General features: G+C 41.2%; 1 protein-coding gene across 1 annotated transcript in view; it reads right to left on the bottom strand.

The window, feature by feature from the left end:
* The window catches only part of DPYSL3 (dihydropyrimidinase like 3), a 79,939-nt gene extending 74,439 nt beyond the window's left edge, over nucleotides 1-5,500 (bottom strand). Inside the window, exon 1 of the mRNA XM_044454130.1 lies at nucleotides 5,129-5,500. Coding sequence (XP_044310065.1) covers nucleotides 5,129-5,485 — 357 coding nt within the window. The 5' untranslated portion in view covers nucleotides 5,486-5,500. The remainder of the gene's footprint in view (nucleotides 1-5,128) is intronic.
* Between the last annotated feature and the right edge of the window lie 19,313 nt (nucleotides 5,501-24,813).

Here is a 24,813-nt window from a genome sequence, read left to right as displayed (position 1 = left end):
CAGAATAAACAACAATACAACCTTCTCTGCGGTGACGCCCCGACTACGCAATGCGCTCCCCGGAGAGTTCTGCCTGGTGCTGTTACTATGTTTTTCGGCGCCAGGTTAAGACCTTTTTATTTAATCAATATTTTAATATGTTTTAATATTGTATTTTATTGTTGCATTTTATTAACTTGCAGCCAGAGTGGGTTGTCAATTTACTTATGTTGTAAGCCATCCAGAGATGCAAGTAATTGGATGGCATACAAATTTTATAAATAAATAAATAAATAAAACCAGCAGTAAAAACCAAATAAAGACATGATTCTAAAAACAAATACTGAATAAAAAGGTCTTTACTTGGTGGTGAAAACAGGGTAAAGACGGTGCCAGTTGCACCTCTTTTGGAAGAGAGTTCCAAAGATGAGGTGCAAGTTTAAGAAAAATGTAGACAAATGGGAAAATGTTTAGAGAAGAACAACAAGGATGATCAGGAGACTGAAAGCAAAGTCCTATGAAAAGAGACTGAAAGAATCAGATATGTATACCCTTGAGAAGATGGGGAGAAGATATTATAGCACTCTTCAAGTACTTTAAATATTGTAACAAAGAGAAGGACCATGATCTCTTTTCAATCATCCTATATTGGAGGAGCTCAAGATATAGGAAGCCAAACTCCAGCTAAACATCAGGGCAAATGTCCTAACTGAGCATTATGGGCAGTCCTCAAGTTATAAACAAGTTCCATTCCTGAGAAAACAGGAATTTGTCTTTAAGTCGAATTTGTATGTAAATTGGATCATGTATAGTAGGCCCTCCTCATTTGTGGGGGTTAGGGACACAGGACCCCCATGGAAGTGGAAAAACTGTGACTATCTCAGGCCCCGCCCTCAGCCCAAACTTGCCAGTGCCCCCTCTTTGCGGCAAGGAAATGCCAGAGATTTCCCTCTCTGAATGGGTGAGGCTCGAAGGCATGCTTTGTCAGTCTCCCTCTCTCCCTTCACTTTCTCTCTATGATGACAATTTTTGCAGTCATTTTTAAAAAATTAATAGTCTTTATGACAGTTTGTTCATAAGTATAGGCTATTCGTAACCCAGACATTTGTAACCTGGGGATTGCCTGTACAACAATGGAACTAATTACCTAGGGAAGTCGTGGGCTCTTCCACACTGGAGGCATTCAAGATGCAGCTGATGTGGATTATGTTAGAGACGCTTTAACCTGGAATCCTGTACTGCACAGAACCTGGACCCAACAGCCTTACTGAAATAATTAAATACTGCACAAATTCACACCTCCCTTGACAGAGCAATACAGCTGCTGGATTGTTTTCTATTTCAGATGCTTGGGAGTAAGGTTCAGCTCCTTCACCAATGTAAATGCACATGCAATAATGGCCAAACTGGATGTGACATTAACACATGATTGACCTTTGTATACTTCTATGCTGGTGCTCATGATCAGGACTGCCATATGAAAGGAGGAGAGTTTTGAATCCTTTTTGTCTCCCATCCTCATGGTCATGATTCAGATCACACATATATTTGCAATAGTTTTTAATTGCCTCAGGAAGGAAACTCTTGAAGCCAATAGGGGCTTCCCTCCAGTTGCAATAGCAGCTTCAAGGTATCCCAATCTGGACTGTGACCCCAACAAGTTCAGAGGCTTAAAGATTATCAATAAAATGTGAGGATAAAATGGAGTGGAGGAGGTCTATGGAAGCCAACCTTGAGTTGCTCACAAGAGGAAGAAAGGTGGGATATAAATGTAAAGTAACAATAATAAGCCATGCCTCTAGTAGTGGTATGAATTCCATGTCTACAGACAGAAACCAAACTACTGCATTTCTTTTGGGGTTTATTCAAGTGGCAACAGTTAAAATGTTTTACAGCTGAGGCAGCATGCCCTTGTGGGGAGATGCAATCGAGAACTTTGTTGAAGAATGCTGGCAGTGAGTTCAATAGGGCCAAGCCTCAATATTAAGTTTTTAAACAAAACATCTGAAATAACCCAGATACTGTTCTGTCACTTTATTTATTGCAGTTTTGTATCATTCGGTTTTAATGCTCCCTGGGTGGTTCACAACAATTTCAAACACAAACTACAGAATAAAATACAGTATACAGTATAAAATTTAAATGAAGCAGAATAAAACTGAAAACCAGAGTAAAACCTAGCAGAAGTACAAATATTTAAAATGCATTATAAAATTTAAAGTGCTGTGCAACTAAAATTCCTGTTAAAATTCTTGGAAAAATAAAAAGGTCTTCACCAGCTACGGGAAACAGCATAATGAAGCTGCCTGGGAAGCTCCTTCCATAGTTGGGGTGCCACAACATAAAAGGCCCTCTTCCTGAATCCCCTCAAAAGTACTGCTGATGTTCTAGGGTCCAGGCAGATACATGTGGGAGAAGTTGATCCTTCAGGTAAGCTAACCCCAAATTGTGTAAGATTTTTACTGTTAATACCAGCACCTTAAATCAGACCCAGACATGGACTGGCAGTCAGTACAGATGGTAAATACTGGCTTATTATGATCATGCTGGCCAGTCTCCATTAACAATCTTACTTCCTGTTTTGGAGCAACTGAAGTCATGTTCAAAGGCAGACCCATGTATAACTCATTGTAGTAATCCAACCTAGAGGTTACCAGAGCATGGATAACTGTAGCTAGGCTACTCCTGTTCATAAAAAGACATAGTTGGTATATCAATCTAAGTTAATAAAAGGTGTTCCATGTGACCGAGTACACCTGTGCCTTTAGTGACAGTGTTGGGTATAGGAACACCACTGTACTATGAACCTAATTTTTTAGGGGAAGTGTGACCCCATTCAGAATGGGTTGAAAATTACTCACCTGAGAAGGTGGACCATCAACTAACAGTACTTTCATCTTGTGTGGATTGTGTTTCAGTTTATCGGTCCACTTCTAGTCTGTTGATGCACCCAGACACTGATTCAGAACAGCCACTGTCTCACCTGGATTTGATCCAAGGGAGACAAAGCTGTCTGCCATCTGCATATTAATGACACCTCAGCCTACATCCACAGATAACCTCACCCAGCAGTTTCATGCTCATGATAAACAGCACGGGGGCATAACACTTAGCCCTGTTCAATCCCATGGCATAACTATCAAGTTCAGAACAATAATCCCTAAGAACCAGAACCACTTTCTGGAATTGTCTGTCTAGTAGGACCAGAACCACTGAAAGGACCCACGCCCAAAAAATTCACTGAACGGGACAACCAAGGCATTTCCTGTTCCATAAGGAGGCCTGAATCCCATTGAAATGAATCTCGATGACATCCACTTGCTTGAGCACCTTGCCCAAGAAAAATATTTGATACTGGTACTTACAATACTTCCTTTATGTGTCAGTTTTAGATTAGAATTGATCAACTGCTACAGAATCTAAGCGGAACATTCTTAGAAACACAGGATTCTGTAGAACAAAACTTAAACTGTCAAAAATTTTCTTCCATATAATATTAGTCTATCAGTAAAAGATACATTACATCAATGGTTCAATCAATCAATCTTTATTATTCAGACACAGACCTGACAAGATCAATAATTTTAGTAAGATATTGAAGAGCTATGTATGCTGGCAGCTTACAGGGAGAATTAAAAATATTTTTTTCCTTGGCTTCATTACTGCTAGAAATTGTACATGTCTAGTCTTTCTATAAAGTCTCTATTACATAGTTTTCAGAAATCATTTGTAGGTAGAAGATTGAGTAACAATAGATGAACATCCTACTTTAAATATGTTATCATTCTAAAAGAAAATGTTTCATAATGCAAAGCTCTTCAATTTCTTTCAGAAAAAAAACAAAAGCACTCTTTGAGGAGGAAATAGTAGTTTCTGTATTTTTCTGGGCCTGGTTTTATGATGCAGCATTTAAGTAGTTTCTGTTTTATTTTAAGAAGCATAAACTCGGCATCAAGATTTTGAAATTAAGGCCTTTTGAATTATGTTCCAAGTTCATCCCTTCTAATGGAAAAAGGAGGAATGACTTTGAAGTAACCACCCCTGGCATAAGTTCATTGCATTTGCTCATGGTGTGCTTATTTGACCATTCTTGGAATTGCAACATAGAGCTTTTAAATTAATAACATTTAAAATGCTGACACACAGTTTGTGCAGCAAAAGCTGATGGTAAAGGAGAGCTGTCTCTCCCTCTTTCTCTTGAAAAGAAACAGAAGAAAGTTGTAGAGCCTCCTCTTGGTTAACCACAACCTCTGTGAGCAAGAATGAAGATATAGCATACACTGGCTGGAATGAGCAACGGGTTCATTCACAGTGATGGTGAATAACAATCAGAATATGATCATGTGACCTCTACAATTTAGCCCTAGGCAGCCCTGAACTTATCACAGTCAGAGCCGCTTCTGAGATTCCCTACAGCACCAATATTTTATTTGAATTGCTTGTAGCTTGCAAGAACGGATTAGGACTCGCCAGGAAATACAACAGACGAGGATCCCTCAAAATCATAAATGTTTCAAAAGCTGCCGCACGCACACCTCATTAAATTGCCAAGTTTATTCTTCAGGAGACGAGAGCAAAGGCTAGGGGTCTCTCTCTCTCTCTCTCTCTCTCTCTTTCCCTCTCACAGTAACCGTAGTAACAGCCATCGTCACCACCACCGCAGCAACCTTGGAACAGGCCGTAAAACCGTGAGGCCAAAGTGTGCAGTTTTCCTTCAACTTCTCCGCAGAATTTTAACACTTCGCAGCTTAACGAGGGCAAGATGTTTAAACGATGCTGATGAGAGATCCTAAGCAGATGACGCCGAGGGCGGAAGAAGTGCCTTTCGGGGACGGCAGGAGACACACTCCAACCGAGCCCGGCTCTGCACCGAAGGCTGCACGTCCGGGAAGCAAGTGCTCCGAAGGAAGTAGCTTTTTACTCCCGAGTAAGTGGGCACAGGAGAGGGCTGCGAAGAGCCCTTCGAAGCGGACACGCCACCCTCCCTCGCCGTTCCCCGGCCACATCGTTGCTTCCCCCCACCCACCGCGTTGAGTCACCCTTTAAATGCCACCCACACGCCCGGTGGCGGGACCCCGCGCCCCTCCGCGGCCGCGGGCGAGGAGGGCTGGCACCCACCGGGCGCTTCCCCTCTCCCCGCCCCCCTTACCTTGTAATCCTCGTGGCCGAGGTTTTGCAGCCGCTCTTTGCCCGAGGCGGCCCGGATTTCGACGCCGCTGCCCAGGGGCTCCTCCGCGGGCGCCTCCGGGGGGTGCTGCTGGGGCGGTGGTGTCTCCTGGCGCCGCGACGGGGCACGGCGAGCCCCGCGCTGCCCCACGCTGAGCGCCCCGAAGTCCAGCGTCTTGCTCTCGAAGGCGCCCTCCACGCTGCAGAACATCCCGCCATACTTCTGGCGGGGCACTTGGTCGGCGGTGCCTGGGCGCGCCAGGTACACGGGCAGCTCCTCGTCGTCGCCCGCCCCGGGCTCCACCCGCTCCCGGCCTCGCCGCCCGATGCCTGAGGCCATGGCCGCCGCCGGGCAGCGCTTAGTAACTCTCGAGAGCCGGCGCTGCCGCCTCCGCCAGAGCCGGCAAGTCAAGCCCTTTCGTCCGTCTGCGAGGCAGGAGAGGGGGAGGCTCCAAACGCGCTGCTGCCGCGCCTCAACTCAGGCGCGGAGTGACTGGCTGGGAGAGAGAGAAAAAGAGCGCCTGCTGGGAGGGAGAGGGAGGTGGCGGCGCTGCCTGGCCGGCCACGAGGACTTTTCACACGAGCGCCGGCCGCGCGGCAGCCGACGCGCCTCGCGCCCGGGAACGGGCAAGCCGCGCTCGCCCGACCGTGTGTTTCGGGAGGCACCACGCGGGGCACGATACGCGTCCCGCTGCAAGCCCTTCGGCGGCGGCTCTCGCAGCCCGATCGAGCGCCCGACAGGATTGCCATCTGTAATTTTCTTCTCCTGGTGCGGCTCCTCTGCATGTTTGGAGCAGTCCCGTGCCGAGAAAAGCTTCACCAGCTGAATTTCTGCTTGGTGGTGGTCGTCGGTAAGGTTAGCCTCTATCAACAAAATCCACAAAGCAACTAAACATGGGCTTCCTGTATATTTATTGGGAACTTGATTCGCAGAAGAAGGGAAACATTGGTTTGACCGTTAACATTTCTAACCCACCTTCCCTCTAGGCGGGATCATCTACTGCTGCTAACAACTATTTAAATATAAAGAAACCACCACAACTGACAACTAAAACAATCTAGGCCAAAATGACCCAAGGTCTTTAAAAGGGCAGAACCATATCATTTTCCATCAAAGACCCGGTTCTATTAAACAGTGGAAATGTTGGCACAAGCCGAATGTGTGTGTGTGGGGGGGGTATGTACCAAATGTGTGTGTGCCACCCCTGAGAAGGCCCTGTCTTCCCTAACCATCTGCCTATCTTCTGAGGGCTGAGGTACATGGAGCAAGGCTTCCAATTACGATTTTGATATATGCCCTAGTCCTTGACTGCTTATATCAGCACTTTTGTCCATGCCAAGAATATCCTGCATTTTTGAATAACAAACTGACTTAAGAGGGATAAACAGAAGGCCAGTAAAACATGTGGCAGCCCTGCTAGTGCTTGTAGGCCCCGCAATGATCCGCTCACCAACTCTGCCTGGGGTGCAAATTCAGTCAAAGGTATTTCTTGCAACCTGCTCCCATACCTTTAGTAATCACATGGCATACAAAAATTTAATTTGAGTGCAGCTTCTCTTGGCATGAGGATGCAGGAATGGAGATCATTTCTCAACCAAATTTCTGCATACCATGTAAAAGTACAGGGACCTTGCCAGAAAAAAGTAGCAATTTTGGCAATGTTGAATTTCAAAATAAATGGTCCTGGGGATTGGGACTGCATGGGAAACATAACCTCCTAAATCCAAGATGTGTGAATGCTGTATATGAGGAAAGAATGTTCTGTACCCAAGTTCAAGTAGTCTCTTATTTATTTTCACTGCATTGTAGCCCACTTAATTATTGATGGCAAACATGCAAATAATCAAACAGCGGACATTAAACTCATCAGAGTCAAGGTTCAGCTGTATATGTTTCAGTGTACAAAATGATGGCAAACTAAATCCTGTTTGCACTGCAAAAGATTCCCTAAATATGGGACAATGTAAAGCATGTGCTGAATATGCACTCCCACCCACCCCCCACCCCCCGGTTTTTAAGTTTCCTGAATGCAAGTTAAAATCAAATCATTCTCTGGACTGTTAACCATCAGTGTGACTCCATTTTATGATATAGTAATCTTTGCTGGTGAAAATTGTAACACTGATCTTAGATTTACATCCTGATCAGCATTACAAGAATCTGAACAATGTAGGGCTTTCTTCCATACAAATAAAATGAGTATCTTTGGCCACTGCTTGGGAAATGGAAGAAACTTGCTGCCGTGTACTATTGCAATGCCGTGCAGAAAGTGTGTTCACTAATACTGGGGGTTTAGATAGGATATCCAGGAAGTGGAGGTGGATCAAATCCTGTAGCCGTGGAACCAGTTGGACAAATTTGAAATCAAAATGTAAGGAGCAGATTGTGTATCCAAGCTAACTAGCACAACCTAGCCAAAATTAATCACTTTTAACACTCAGTGCTTAATGCCCACAATGAAATTAAAAAGACTTAAAAGTAATGAATTCTGGTTAGACCATGCCCAGCATGTTCTGAATTAAATTTTATGTGTTGCCCAACTGCCAGAGATAAGTTTGTGACTCAGGGAATTTTTGAATTTTGAAAGTTAATGTAGGCAAAAATGTCATATAATTGCCAGCATCCTCACAGAAGCTTAACGGGTTGTGGAAGTTGTAGGGCCTTTCCTCTGTCCAAGCATGCATAGAATTGTACCTTATCTTTAATTTTGCGATGTGGTATTAAAAGACTTGCTTCACATAACACAGTTGCAGGTGGTTATCCTACCCAAGCTCCAGCAGGGACTACCTCTAGTTTCTGAGCCCTGCTGGGTTAAAACTGCTGGGGAGAGGTGGCTTTGTGAACAGAGAGGGAAAACATGGGCTGGAGATGCCTTCACTGACCTCTTTAATCCTTAATTTAAATTGCCCCACTCACTTTATAGAATTCAACAACAACTCATTTATAACACAGGGGGAGCTAAGATCAGGTTTACTTTGGGCCTAAAACTCTCTTTCTTCCTAAATCAGAATGGACTAAGTTCCAGCATTCATGAGGAAACTGGGAGGTGTTATGGGGGAAGTACAGCAAGTAGAGTTTTTTCCTCTTTTTCTTTTCCTGGAGAGAGATCTTGAGCCCAAATGAGAAGTACTGATGTTTGAACTTCTTGTGTGATCGGAAGGGGGTCGGGGTGATATTGCTGTTTTAATAGAAAATGTCCCACAGGCACCAATGCAAGTTTTTCTTCCCATTGGAACCAGCAAGCTGGACTAGGATTCTGGTGGTGATAAAGTGCCCCCTTCAACATGCCAAGGCCCCAATCCAGTTCACAACCCTGAGGTTACTATTTATTGAAAGAGAACTCCCTCAACAGCTAAAGATGTGAATGGTGTGACAATCCAGCATGGCCCTGAGAAACTGATTAGGCCCCATTTTATTGTCAGCGGTCACATGGCTAGAAGAAATGTACTGTCATCCATTTGGGGATTGGACCAAAAGAGGTCCTCTGGATCATAATGATCTCAAAATATCAGAGGTGGCCCATGAGGACACTGAGAATTAAGAATTTAATGGATTGAACAGCAATAGGATAGGATGAAATAAAGGCTCGGCTGTAAATATAACTATCTTTCTCAGAAGCATATTTCTTCTAGCAGAACGTAAAGAATTGCTGCTCTTTTCTTATAGTTAAAGGAATAGGGAAGGCTGGATTTCAGACAAGAAGTAGTTCCAATAGACACTAGACCGGGGGTGGACAACCTGTGGGTCTAGCTTGCAGCTGTCTGCCTCTATTCAAAAGGCATCTGCAAGCAATTAGTTCAAATCTCGTAGTCTTGGAAAGTGTGTGTGTGTGTGTGTGTGTGTGTGTGTATGAGAGAGAGAGAGGAGTGGGGGGACAGTCTACACACTGCCAGCATGTAGGCCCTCACAGATAACCCCTAAGTGAATGCTGTCCTCAACGGAAAGGAAAAATTCTCCACCCTTGCACTAGGGAGACAAAATATTTTCTATCCCTAGCAGCCTTTAAATGGAAGTTACATCCTCAAGTGGCTGAACACTTTTTGCTAGAAGAGGGAAAATAGTAATAGGATAATAAGCTAAAATCTCACCTAGATCCTACAGCAAAGGGCAATACATATTAATACACTTCTTATTAAATGCTGTTGTTCATATATAGGAACCCCTTTACAACAACATATGTTTTCACTAATGTCATATTTCTTTTGTGATTATTCTTCAGACAGCAAATGCATGCCAAGAGTTTAGTCATCTTTCAGTAATACGTGGTTTACAGAAGTGATGAGGCATCATAATTTGTACATTTATTTGATCATGACCGTAAGTAGAGCAGGATAGGATTTAAGAATGCAGTCCTATACTCACTACCTTGGGATTAAGACCAATGGAATTCAGTTAGATTTACTTTTGGGTAGATTGTGCTGTGAATTATTCTATTAAGTCTTGGTCAAAACCAGGCTCTTTACTATTCAGTTACTGAACCAAGAAGCACCTTACTTTGGAATTAAATATGAGGATATTCTGAGTGCTTTCACAAGGGACGTGGGATAAATTCCCACTGTTCCTCCCTGAAATTGTGTAGGGAGTGGGAGCAAGGCTGTAGTGTTTGCCAGGAACACTGTAAAAATCATGACAGTTCTCTGTATAAAGTCTAGTTGACAAGGGCATTTCCACACCCAGTTATGTGAATTGGCCCCTACTGAATATTAAAATATACTACAACTTGCACTTACATGGGGCTTTCAGCATTCCACGTCCAAGGAACTGACCAGCTGTATGACTTCAGCAATAAAGCAGCATTATATATTCCCAGTCTGTTCACAGAGCTCTCTGACCCTTATCAATTTATTGATTTGCATCTAAAGATCTGCCTACTAGGCTTTTGTTATCTGGATTCCATTCTCTCAGAACAAACACAGCTTTTTTTATAGTAAATGTTTCTACAGCACCTTGTTTGTATGTTTCTTACTCAATATCCTCCATACTCATTCTTGTGGCTGAAAGTTAGTTGTGTAAATGATAGCAGAATCTACAATGACTTTTATATAAGAAAAATGTAAGTCATTAGGAGGAATAGAAAGCCCTTAAAAATAAAAGATCCTACACTTACAGACATAACACAAAGTGGTACAACTGATTTCAAAACCAAGAATAAGTGGAGGGCAAGAAAATAATGGAATGGAAGATAAACAAATGATGACTAACAACAAATGACTAACACTTTTCCTGAATTTTTCACTATTCAGCCTCCTCTTAAAAGATCCATGCATGTATCCTATTTTGCTGCTTAAACAGAGCTTCTCAGTCTGGCATTTAAAAAGTTATTTTCTTTTTTGCACTTAAAGTAACAAATGTTGGGTAAAAACTGAAACTTTGAGGACTAGCAAAATAATACAGTTTGGGAATCTTCTGAAGGCAAAGACTAGCCTGAATATGAGGCATGATGGTCCTGCTCCAGGGAGCAGCTTGGGAGATAGATTTAAAGTGACAAATTTCACACTCGTCTACTGAACTCTTTATGTAGGTCACCCTGGGATATTAGCAATGGCAAGAGAATACTGTACAGAACCGCTTCAGAGTTGGCTGAGTTCCTTGCACAAAATGAAATTGTGTGTCACAGTCCTCCTTGATGCAAGCTCACCAGCTTGAGGTGGTTTGAGTAGCTACTTAGGAATTACCAAAAGAAGGAGAAGGAGTAGTTAATTAGGTTAAGAGTGGATCATTTTTTCATATTCTAATTTATGTGAATGTATGTGAATTTGGAAACAATTAGTTAGGAAGACTGTAACCCAAAGATCTGTCTGTCTGCTGCCCAGGTGCTGTCCATGGGAAGCTTCAAGGCTCAGCTCTTCCTCTTGATGCGGTTTGATTTTTAAGCCAAACCAGGCAGCCCTTCCAACAGAGGGTTGGACAAAACAGAGGACAATCTTCTGTCAACCCTTCACATAGAGGACTATCATATGTAAAAGAAGACACTCAGGCATCCTCTAGTACATGAGCATGTCAGAGCAAGTTCAGGCTATTACAGAGGGAAAGGAAGAGGAGATTATATGCATTGTGGGGAATGGATTCCCCAGCAAAATATCCAGAACCAGCCCTGGTAAAGGCAGATGTTCAAACAACAGCATTTTAACCAGACAGATCTACTAGGGCAGCTAATGGCACTGCCTCTATTCCTCATAACTCAGTTACATTAAAAAAGCTGATGAAAAATCTCCCAATGCCTCTAGTTACAGTATTATTGTCTGAAATAGTAATAACACCACAGCTGTATGTACTACACTGTACTGTTTATGATTCAGTTAGAAGATAAAGGCATTTCTCAAAATTAGCCTCATTAGCCTCAAATGGTTTAAAAAGTCCATATGTGTTTAATATTAAACAAGACACTCCTCTCCAAACAAACAATTAAATGAGGTGTCTGCCAGTACAGGGAAGTACAAATGCTTGGTGCTAAACAAAGAAAATAGAAAAGTAGATAGTACTTTGACAGTGAACATGGGGCAAAAAGAATGGCTTAGAACGAGGGATTGCAGAATATAATAATTATTGATTACTACTATTAATTATATTTCTATACTTCCCAGTAGCTAACATTCTCTGTAATACATGTCTAAGGCTACAGAATTATGCACGCTTATCTGGCAGGAAATCTCATGGAACTCAGAATAGAAGTCTTGGAATGGATTGCTATCAGGACAGCAAACAGGATGAGGTGAGAACTACACAGTCCATCTGTGGTCCAAAGCGCACAGAGACAGTAAGTGTGTGTGAGGGGGAGAGACATAAACCATGCCCTAATATTCCCAGAGAATTAATAAGATGATGTGCTGGAAATGGTTCCAGTAATCATGTTACTGTTAACATGATTAATTATATAGCCACAGAGACAATTTTGTTAAAAATGTCAAAGTAAACATTGCACAAGAGCTGGACGCACCGGTGCTGCATGCAACATTTTAATTCCCCCACAATATCTCTGAGGCCCCTTTGGAGCATTGCAATGCTCTCTTGGGACCCTGGATAGAGCAACATAATGTGGGAGGATTAAAATTGTGGATTCAGTAGTAGCTCTTGCTGACAAAACCAGCTCTCTTGCTGCTGTTGGAACTGTTGCAACATTTGGAGCCATGGGGTGCTTTGCTGGGCGCTGCCCAGCTTTGGGAAGGTTTCCATGGTTCCAGTGATGCTACTGCTCCTGTTGCTGCCCTTGGTGGGAAGAGAGGAGAATTTGCTGGCTCTACTCCTGCAGGAGGAGGTTTCACTGCTTTTGAGGGAACCACATGGGAGTGTCGTCAAGAACCTTGTCAAACTCAGTGGCATTTATTTCTGAAGATAATCGGATTAGGATCATTCTTGAGCCTTTAATTCAACCTTTACAGATGGCAGCTGGGAATGAAAAAAGTGAAATTGATCAAAATAAAATGATTGCCTTTATTCCAAACACAACTCTAACATAATTCAAATCAAAGGGGTAGATACAGATACGGCTCATCAACAAAAAGATACTGATCCCAGACAAATCCATCCTGAATCATTCAGTGCCAAGCATTTTAATTTCCCCACCATGTCTCAGGGGCGTCCTGTGCCCAGGAGTCCGCTGCCCTCTGCACTGTAGTTTCTATGTGCTGCATTGTTTAACCTGATATGGGAATGAGCTTTACTTACATGCAGTCTGCGGTTGCCTGAATATTCTATATGATCATATGCAGGATGCTGTGCACAGGGTGAGTCTGTCTTGGACCCTCCCAAACCCTGCACAAAATAATAGCAGTCTTATAGTACAATTTCTGGGATTAAGTAAGCAATGGTTGGAGCTTATCATTCTTTACTCTTTATATTAGTAGCCCAGTTCCTGTTAATGTAAGATTGCTCAGAAAATCAGATTAATTTTTAAAATGTATATTCTACTTGTAACCAAAAATGACCATGTTAAAAATGCTGTTTTCACTGTCAGACATTTCTGAATGTTAAGGAGTTACTAAATGCTGTACTGTTGTTTTCATTCGTTGACCTTCACCTGGCCAGTTATTCAAAGCAAAAGTAAGGCTGTTTTAAACAATGGAGGCACAGATTAGAAGACCTGCATCAGCTTCTTATCAGGAGCAACTGGGCATAAAGAAAAGTTGTGTGGCCTTCTTTAAAATATCCTTAAGACAAATCCTTTTCTGCAGGATTCTTTGCTAGAATGAGACCATTCCTTGTGATGTGGCTTTCTGTATCGTTGGACTTACAGTCCATTGTGCATGTCATTCTTTGGTATGGGTGTCTTATCTGGGTTTTGTTCAAACTGAGACTAACTCTAATTTGTGTTTTAATAAGAACAATATGGTAATGTGGGGGATGATTGACACATTCTAGTGTTATAGGCACCACACAAAACTAGTTACAAATAGAAAATTCCAGTGAGGTTACAAGTCTGTCTGTCCCCTGCCAAGGTGGAATGGAATGCCACAACATGTTTTCTGGTGTTTTGTCTAATTTCAGTGTCTCCCACAAATGACTGGTTAGATGATTCATTAAAACATGTGCTATCAAACACCTCTTATTTTTAGCAGGGCTCTTTTTCCAAGGTCTCCAGAATAAGACAGACTATGCGATAAAACCTTAATGGACATCAAGAGGAAAGTGGAAACACTGCTATTGCCAGCTTCCTCTCATATGCAATCAGGCTTTCCAAACAATTGGAAACTTCAGTATAACTGGTAATTAGGGTGTGTACCATATTCCACAGTGTGTATTTTAAAAAATTTCTTTGGAAAAGAGATTAAAAGAGGCTTTAGCCAAAGTTTGGGTATCAGAAGAGCTATTTACAACATTCACTGAACTCTGTATGGTTAGCTTCTATTATTCATAAGAGTCCACCTGGTTCCAGATTGTGGAACTGGTTACAACATCAAATTAACTCTACTTTTTAATGTTAAGGTTTCTTTAAGTAAAGGTTTTACAGAGTTCTCAGTCTGTGGCCAATGGAAGTGGGCACTGCTTTTAATTAGTTTCTGGTTTGTCCTAGGAAGCACAGCACATGTGATCTTTGACTGATGACACTTGCATATTGTTATATCCCTTCTCTTTTATGAAGAAAGGAAATGACCTGGAATGTGACTCATAGTGTGCAGATCTTTTAATAACATGCCCACTTGGAATGTCTCTGGGTTCAACGATGATACCCTTTAGCTGCCAACCTTCATTTTCTCCAGTTTAGTCTAAGGGTATAGAATCAATTCTTACTCTGCATTCTTCTTCCCTGGTCTGCCCTTTGCTGCCTGCTCAACACATGGCAAGGACTCCAAGCTTGTCTGCTCATGCAGGATACTCTACTGGTTACAGGCTAATCCCCTATGCAGAATGTATGGTATCTGTCCATGTCCACTTTATGTGGTCATTGGTTAGCTTATCTTACCAGTGCTTTGTGCCAGTCTTGTTTTGTTAGGGTTGCCCCCCTAGAATGTGGAAGAAATAATTGTGATTTATTTACTTCCCCAGCTCTGGAAGACTTCTAGCAGGTTGGACCCTAGCTGTAATAGCCATCTGCTTATTGATGTGATCAATACATTCTTTCTTTCTGAAGTATCACAATTATTTCTTCCAGAAGATTATGCCACTCTGTTCACACAACTCATCTCCAGTCTGGGTGAACGATGTTACCTCTTTTGATATGTGGTCTTTTTTTTCTGACCAGCCTTATAGTAAGTTTCAGTCTATCAAGCTTGATGTCTTCATCTATTCACTGTGGAATATTTTAATGTTTTTCCATGCATATTGATAAGTACTGTGCCATACTGATGGTCTGCCCATGACACCTTCTCAGATGGATATAACCCGAACCCCTTGATATGCTTTCAGTTTGTCAAGAAGGTCTTCAGTTTCACCTCTTATCACCATCATTTAATTCAGTTCCTCAGACTGCCTTCCTGAAAAAGAAATGCAGGCATGGGTATCGTCTACCCTATATCTTCTGTAGGGATGCAATGGAATTTATTTAGCTCCACTGCAATCTCTTTATCCTCCGTGAGTATTCCTGTAATTCCCTTGTCATAGAAAGGCACAACAAACTCCCTAGCTGTTTTCCTGTTTCTGGTGTATATAATCCTGGCCAGGGCGACTTATTTTATATTGTTAATTTGTTTTATATTTTGAATGTATTATATTTTAATTTTATGTTGTGAGCCGCCCCGAGGCTTTGGCGAATGGGGCGGTATAGAAGTGTTTTAAATAAATAAATAAATAAATCTTTTCTCTAATAGCTCCTGACACTACCCATCTTGGATCTGTGGGACACATTCTAGCTGAATTTCAGCTATTGTGCTTTTGAGTAATCCCCATGAATTCTGGAGAGATTTTATTCTCTTAAGTTTTCTATTCCGCTTCTTTTTAACCACTCCATCTATGACTTAGCATCATTCCCAGTAGTACTGCAAAGGAAAAAAATGTAGCTGCCTCTATATCCAATGCTGTGTTTAACCTTTACAAAGCAAAGATTTATAAGACATAAGAGTTAAGACATAACTGATTTTGATATGTGATTCTAAGTATGCTTAATAACCTAGAAGTAACTTGCTTGGTCAGATGAAGGCTACCTATTCCAGCACTATTTATAAAACTTCTCAGAAGATGGTAGGTGGTCTGCCAGTGGGCCAAAATCTACCTTCTGCCCAGTCCTGACTACTCTGATTGACAGAAGCCATTTCCATCCCTTTAACTGAAAATGCCAGTTTAAATATGGGACTTTCCTAATGCAAAGCATGTAGTCTATTATGGAATGATTGATTACACTGGTGATGTATTGTATACCAATAGATAAAGCTCTCCGGGCAGTTCACAAAATAAAACGTTAAAGTATAATAAAACTTATTGAAAAGGTTTGGAAGAGAATAACAAGAAACTAAAAAACAGCAGTTATCCAAGATCTAAAAAGTACCATTGTTAAAATCTTGAATGACTTTTTAAAAAATGGGGTGTAAGGAGGCCTTTGCTGAGTCCTGAAAAACAGGCAAGCTTCTCCGGGAAGAGTGTTCCACAACTGAGATGCCACTGCTGAAAAGACTCTGTCCTTAGTAATCCTCCTCCTCACTTCATTTGGTGGGGACATTCAGAGGAGCATGCAAAATAAGAATAACCTTAGCCTGGTGGACATCTGCCTCACAGCTGCACTCCATCTGCAAGAGTAAAGATTTCAGCTGAAGTTTCAGCTCAGACTTATAATCCTTATACAGTGCAATGATTTATTATTGACTTCCATGGAAAAAGAATGGGAGCACTATGATAAAATAAATTAAGTTCATCGTTGCGATGAGTAAGTTCTAGTTATATTTACATCAAACAGGAGAGTTATTTATAGAGACTGAAGGACAATTTTCTCCTCCATGAATGTTCATGTCTCTGTATTGTTTCATATGGGTCAGATGATGCTCCAGATGCTGGAGGGATCAAATATTTGTGTGACTGCACACAGACAACTGCTCTGAGAGCCATGGTCACAGGATTGTACTTGACAAGTATAATTTCTCTGATCAACAAGACTGATTTAAGTCTCTTGAGCACATAAAGGCTAAATCATCTTCAGCTTTTGTTTACATCCTGCTTTACACCAACGCAACAACTACACTTTACGTTTGTTCCCAAAGAAGAATAAATCAATACTGAGTAACTAACAATGCTTACACTGTTTTTCAAACAACCTTGATCAGCACTCAACATTCTTTAAATCATTCTTCAAAGGATTTATAAGAGTGCTTCTGGATGGACACTACCCAAAGGAAGGCACTGGGTAGCTATTCCACCTTTCTTCTGTGAGAAAAAGGACAGAAGTTGTGGGAAAACATGGGAGGGTTATGAATGGAGGATGTTGTTGTCTGGGCCCCTCACCCCCCATAGAGCTCCATAAATGAATCAAGGCAATTGGCAACAAAAGCTTCATCTGGATGCTTTTCGCCCCTGACTGAAAAGGCAATTAAGAGCTTGCAAAGTTGTTGTTATGGTTTTTATTTCATAAAATAAAAAGAATCATTTCATTGGTTTTCTGCCCTCCTTCAACAGACCTCATGGTGGTGTATGGTTCTCCCTTTCTACATTTTATTTTTACAACAAGCGTGTTAGGTTAGGCTGAGACACTGAGCGACCCAAGGCTCCCCAGAATGGAAGTTGGGATCAGGTAGTCTCAGCCCTAGTTTATTACTGTCAGCTATGGCATACTTTCTGTCTCATCCTTTCAGAGTTAAGTAAAATATATGAGATGCTTGAAGAAATCTTGTTATTAAAATAAACAGGAAGAAAAACTGCCTACACATATCCTTATTTATCTCAAACCAAACCCTTGGAAAAGCAGGTCCTTAGTTAAGAGATTCCTCTTTTCCCTGCTACCACATCAGTGAAAAAGGATATTAAATGTCTTTCTGGTGGATCTGCAGACAACACCCTTCTGTAATTGAACAGAGAAGACATGTAATGAGAATATAACCCAATAGACATAGCTGATATATAGCTAGCTTCATAGATTATCTATTGAAAATGCAATAAAGAGGCATTAGAACAGGAAATATATTAGGATTATATATTTCTTCTAAAAAGTAAGCCTGACAGAAATGCAGTTCTCCACAATATTCATGACTTGTTAAAACGAATAACATTAACAATCACTCAACAGAAAATTTCAGCTGAAAGTAAGCAGAAATTCCCTTTGCACTGCAATTTCTGTCTACACTGGACAGTTGATTGGTTCCCATGGTCAGAACAAGATGGTTAATTCTTACACGAAGAAGTTAGAAAATACTTAACAAACTGGGTATAGTAAAGCAAGCCTTCCTTCATCTGTCATGAGCTCTGCAGACCAGGAAAAGTCTCTGAGCCTTGTTAGAAAAGAATGAATTACAATTTATACAACTTTAGGAAACTAAAGGTTTATCTTCAGAGGAGTGAAAATCCTTAGGTGAACCCACCTAATTGTACAGGGGTAGACTGTACTGTACTGAGGCAATAGTAAGTACTCTTCTTTTACCTCTGTCTGCTTTTCTTTACTAGAGTCACCCAGGTTCCATCTGAAATAAAATGGTGGGAAACTGTGATAGACCATACAATCTCTCTGCATCCAGGACGGATCAATTAACATATCTTTGTTGCACCCACACACAAAACCTCAGTTACGCATTACTTGTGGGTAGGGACAAGGTCTATAGAAAGGCTGCAGGACCACCCTTGTTGGATGCCCCCAATAACGTGCTTTTCCATGGCCTGGTTTGGCCTTCCATTGCCCATCTGAGCTCACAGAGGGTTATTTTCATTGGGTGAACCAGCCCGGTATGGAGGACTGAGACCCCATGACTTGTGTGCCTTGTTCAGTCTCCTGTCAGGGTGCTGTTGATGGGCAACTTCAAGGCTCAGCTCTTTTTTCTGATGGTTCTTCATCTTCAAAGTGGACTTAAAACAGGATAGCCCATCCAATCAATAGAGAATTCCTTCAAAGCAAAAGGCAGCCTTAGAAGACTATCCTCTGTAAAAGAAGACAAAAGGCCACCCTATTATTGACATTTGCTTCAAATGCTACTACCATGCTCTACCCCAATGAGAGTCACTCTAGAAAGGGCTATTTTGGTGACCAAATACAGAATCTGTTTAGGCTTTTCCAAAAAGACTGACAGCTTTTAATCTGTTATACTTCTCATTTCTTCAAGTAACAGCCATAATTATGTTGTGGCCCACCCAAGCGAAGATCACATTTATTCTGTAGCTTAAGGGTTTAACTCAGCAAAGGATTCAAGGGTATAATAATGTCTGGATCCCAGCTGGTCAAGGATCACCAGGTTTGAGTGTGGAGCTTTAATCTTACATTACCAGCTGTTTCTTTAGAAAAAGAATGGCATTCCTTAGAATGCATAGTTATTTACACTGTTGCATATAAACAGCACTATTAATTTTATGCTTGGAAGGAAATACTACACAGTATGCAGAATATCCATTAATATGCCACAATACCTATGAGAAGAAATGATATTTTAGATATTAAAACTAGTATAGTTTAAAAGTTTTTGATCCAGGAGTAATTTCGTTTAATCACCTCTGCCGCACTTTTTCACTCAATGGATCCACATAGTGGCTTATAATAAAGAAGAATTACATCCAAAAGAATCCAAACATAATCTTTAAAAAGAGCCTATTAAGAGCTTATATAGGACAGTCAGTGCAAAAACTGAATTAAAATTACTCTCCAAAGGCCTTTTGGAATAGAATAGTTTTGGCTTGTTTCCAGAAGACCAGAAGCAAGATAAACCTGCATACTTCATGGAGAGAGTATTATTTAAATCTCGTTACAAAACAACAAAAACCAACAACAACAAAAAAACTTAAACTACCATTCTATATCCATTTCCTGAAATATGAGTAGATAGATATAGGATTGTACTGTGAATTCCACTAGAAAAAAATCCTGTTTCATCTGCAAGTTTTCCCTGCAAGTTAACACCATGTTACAACACTAGTATAATGGTATTGGTTTTGACTTCAAAGCTCTAATGGTTCAGGAGTGGGTATATGAAATATCATCTCCTCTCATGGACCTGGTCAACTGTTGCAGTTATCAGTAAAAGCCCAGCTCCAGGTATCTCCATTTTCAGAGGTGAGGCATGCAGATGGGAGACTGAGTCTTCTAAGTCATAGCACTCCTCTGGGATCCCATCCCCAGCGATATCTAGCTTCCTCTTTTTCTTTAAAATAGCAAGTAAAAAGTATTTATTTTTCTCTGGCATTTTCTTGAGCAAGTGTGAGGGGGATTAGTAAAGACACAATCATTTCTAGGCAACAATACACAAATATCAAGGCAGAGCAGTGGGAAGGATCCGTTCAGATGTAAAAACAGGCAAACCTGACCAACCCAACAACAAACCATGGACTCTTAAGCTGGCTTATTTGTGACAAATAAGCTGCTCCGTTGTAACTGTCTCATGACAGGCCACAATTGTTGACCCATGATGGATTGTCGTGTTTTGTGAACCAGGCATTGGAGAAATAGCATTTGTAAAACTGATTACAACTAAAGGTATGAAAAATGAAGTTGATCCTATTGTGACAATTTGTCTCTAAAAGTAAATTTCAAAGTGTTGCAACCCCTGAAAAGGAACAGAATCATATGTTTAGCATTTGAGCTTGTTTCTTTAAAAATGCTATACACTTGAAAGCAGAAATATGTAAAGAAAACCCAACAAAGAGACATACTTTTGACCATGAAATGAACCTAGTTATTGGCAGAAGTTTGTTTTGAGAAACAACTGTTGCTGGATAAAGTAATAGCAGATGAAAAATATATTTTAGTTCTTTATGTTCTAAAACAGAGTATCACTAAAAACAGATGTTTAAGTGTTATGCATTAAGTCCTGGATTTTTATTTTTTAAACACTTTTCCTGCTGTTTTTGTTTCAAGTGCTTTAACATTTATTGAAGTGTCTCGAGCTGCTACTTATCCAGATTGACACCATTTGCACCATCTATCCATACTTCAATGCATAAATGAGCCACTGTTCCAGAGTTCTGTTAACCCACAGCATGCATACAACACACTTTGTATAGTCAAGACCTGAAAATGTGAGATATGTTTGAATTCTGGAATCAGTAACGTACAGTAGTAACAGGAACAATATGAATTAACAACCTCTCTGGGAAGAGTTTGGAAGTACCAAAAGTTGTGGGTTACCATCAGAGGGAACCCTGTAGAAATCCTACATGGAACAGGAAATAAATGGGAGATACATTCTATTTTATAGCAGATTTTGGTTTCAGTTGGTTTACCTTTTTAAAAATGACCTCAGGAAAGTATAAAAATAATAAATGATCAATACAGTTAACCTCCCAGCATAATTGGTATATTTAAATAAGATCTTTTCAGAGAGACCCATATTCATGCATCTAACCCTTTCATTTGTATTGCTAGAAAAACAAACTCAGAATATGAACTTGGATTGAGTTAGATCAGATTCTTAAGGGAAACATACACTCGGAGAGAGTAATTCAGTGACTGCTGATTATGCTAGCAAAAGGAAGCTGTCTGCCTTCATCAATCAGGCAAGACAGTGAGGCTCCGGGATTTAACAGGAGGAGCTATAGGGATAGAATGAATGAGCTCAAAGTCTTTGGGCATTTGAAGAAGCTGTTTGTGTGCTGTGCCAATGTAAAGCACAAAAGCTTCTGAGCAGAATGTGAGAGCCAATGTAGCAAAAGCAAGAACTCACCACAGATGCTCCATTCACAACCAAGATTGACTTAGGGTAACACATGCTTATATATTTGATATATTTATGGTTACCATTCCAGTCTATTCTGCATTCATTTGCTCTTGGCCTCATTCCTTTCTAATGACTGCCAAATCACACTAGGGGATGAATTGCACAGAAAAACACTGTCAGCAGAAACAAGCAAACCAGGAGGAGCGGAACAATGTATACCCCTGAAGCTGGCCACTAACAGTGACAAATACTGACAATCAGATCATGCAATTTATGAAGATTCCCTCTTAGGATTGCCAAAACAGCTTCCTTAGCTGCTAAAATCCATAAAAAGCCTGGTATTCTAAGCTACTACTGTGCAAGTTCAACATGAGCTTGTGCATATGAACAGCAAGGCTCTTCGCGAAAGTTCCTGTGAATTTTAGCCTGAAATTTGCAGGCACAAATTCAGAAGAGCCACTAGGGTGGAACATTCCCAGTGTAAATTAACTGGGTCAAATTCCCCCTCTACTCCGAAATCACAGCTGTTGTTTCTGTCACAGCTAGCCTGGGTTACATGTATAAATACCTGAATCTTAGAGGGCTTAGAGGGCCTTCAGGCTGATTCAGTGGATAATAAATCTACAAATAAATAAATAATCTGGGAAATGTGTTCATCAGTGGCTTGGCGCTGGAGCCAGAGCAAGAAAAATGTTCTGTTCTAGAGAAGGCAGAAGAGAAAAGTTGTTGTTGCTAGTTGCAAAGTCGCATCCGACCCATCATGACCCCATGGACAACATTCCTCCAGACCTTCCTGTCCTCCACCATCCCCTGGAGTCCACTTAAGCTCACACCAACTGCTTCAGTGACTCCATCTAGCCACCTCATTCTCTGCTGTCCCCTCCTTCTTTTGCCCTCTATTGTTCCCAGCATTAGGCTCTTCTCCAGGGAGTCCTTCCTTCTCATTAGGTGACCAAAGTATTTGAGTTTCATCTTTAGTATCTGGCCTTCTAAAGAGCAGTCATGGTTGCTCTCCTCTAGGACTGAATGGTTTGATCGCCTTGTGGTCCAAGGGACTCACAGGAGTCTCCTCCAGCACCACAATTCAAAAGCCTCAATTTTTTCAGCCCTCAGCCTTCCTTATGGTCCAGCTTTCACAGCCATGCATTGCAACTGGGAAAACCATAGCCTTGACTATACGCACTTTTATTGGCAGTGTGATGCCTCTGCTTTTTGGTATGCTGTCTAGATTTGCTGTCTAGTATGCTGTCTAGATAGAAGAGAAGACTACATAAGACCATAAGAAAAATCGGGGGATGAAAGCAAGGCTCCATCTACTCCAGTGTTCCATTCATGCAGTGGCCAAGCAGCTGCCTGTGGGAAGCCCACAATGAGGGGAGCAATAGCGCCCACCCAGTCATTTTCTCCAGCAACCGGTGTACATAGGCAGGGTGCTTCTGATCATACATCTGGTGGTACCAAATGCCATAGGTTAGCAACGTGTGTGTGAAGAAGCGCTTCCTCTTATCTGCCCTGTATCTCCTACCTATCGGCTGCACAGGACTCTGGGTTCTAGTGTTATGGGAGAGGGAGAAGAATGTTTGCATTTTTTCCACACCATGCATAATTTTGTACATCACTATCATGTCTCCTGTTTTCCAAGCTACACAGTCACACCTGATGTAACATTTCCTAAACCTAGTTCTTCACAATGCCTGCCAATCGCAGGGACTGATATTGCAAACCAGCCAAGAGGCACTGTACAGCAATCTCAACTTTTCCTCAACTTTTTCTAACATGAGAAAAGACATTAGGAGCAGACTTTTTATAAGTTTACAGATTGAAGATAAACCATGTTTGGAGCCCCTGTAAAATTTTGGGTATGAGACATTGTGCTTAAACAATAAATGCTTCCTCTAGGAGCACCCTAAACCCCTGAGTTGGCATATGTGTGCACATGTGCGTAAGCATTTAGTCTAAAGGGTACATGTAAATTCACAGGTGTGAGCATTAAAGTGCAGTGTAGCACACAGCCTGACATTTCACATGTTGGTGAAGCTCATTCTGAATTTTTAATGAGAGTTTATAAGGCAGTCCATTTTTTGTAACGTATCTTCAACCAAAATGGTAACTTCCTTCTTGGCTTTTCCATATACGTTTGGTTATATTCCATGGTGCTGTCAGATAATTTTAGAGTTTAGATTTCAACCTACTCCCAGTTTAGATGGTAATCTGCATTACTTCACTCAACTGGTAATGTGGTAAGTCAGTCCTGCTGGGTTTAGCAGCCATCCAGCCCCTTCTGCTGAATGGGGCCCTGAACTTCTGCCTTTACGTCCTTCCTTGGACCACCTTCCCTGCCATCACTGGGGAAGCAGTGGTTGCAGAGTAAAGGAACACAGCAGACCATGCAACATATAGAGCAGAATCTTCAGCAACAGGGAGAAAAGGCTTTGGAATGTATCCAAGGTATGGAACAATGGGGAGTTAAAAACAGCTGTGTATCTATTTCATCTGTAGAATACTGAAAGGTATGTTTTTCCTTCCACCCCACCCCCCAAAATAGTTTGGGGCCGAAGTACACATTATCCATGATAGCTAGGGTAGCCACATGTCCTACTTTACATAGGGTAGTCCTCTAGCTAACAGGCTTATAGAAGACAATCCTCTGTCCTGTGATGGGCTGTTCAGTCCTAGTCCAGTTTCAAGATATGGAACCATACGGAGGGGGAACAGAAGCCTTGGAGCTGTCCATGAATGATCAACACCCAGAGAGGAGATTGTGCAGGTGGCCTAGTCATAGTTGTCCTACTATGAATTACAAGACCTGAGATATACTGTATTTCAATTTAAATTTCTGTGATTTCTAAATTTGCATTTATACATATAAATTAGCATAAGTACATGCATGTCCTCGTTTGTTCTTTTTTTGGTGAAGCGTTGTTTCTTTTTCAGATGGTGTGTAAGTGGCAAAACTAGAAATATTCACTAACTTACCTGCCAGTCTCAGTACCTAACATGAGGATGTTAATTCAAGGTTCCTAAGATTTCTAGTAGTATTTTTCTAATGAACATAGATGGGAGTGCATTCCTAAAGATGCAAGCCTATCCATATGAATATTTCCATCCTTTAAAAGGTTTCTCTGTGTAATGCCAATACACTAAAATACCATTCTATACGTGTCCACTCAGAAATTGAGTCAATGGGATTTATTCAAGAAAGGGTGCACAGGACTGCTGTCTAAAGGCAGAAGCTAGACTCTTTAAGCATGACAGCCTTTTCTGACACAGACTTTCCCCTGCCAATATGGAAAATAGCTGAATAACTTTTTACAGTAATGGTCAGTGATGAAGTTGAAATTGTTCCAGTGTTCACTAAGAGAGAAATAATGGAAGTGTCATTCACTTTTGAGTGACCCTTCTTCATATACAATGGAATTCATGGAATTTAACTAGTACAGACGGAGGGTTTTGCAATAT

This window comes from Varanus komodoensis, unplaced genomic scaffold (genome assembly GCF_004798865.1).
Source record: "Varanus komodoensis strain SLA01 unplaced genomic scaffold, ASM479886v1 scaffold7_3, whole genome shotgun sequence".
In the NCBI taxonomy this organism is placed as follows: Eukaryota; Metazoa; Chordata; class Lepidosauria; order Squamata; family Varanidae; genus Varanus; species Varanus komodoensis.
The sequence above is the reverse complement of the archived record's forward strand: the minus strand, read 5'-3'. Positions and strand labels throughout refer to the sequence as shown.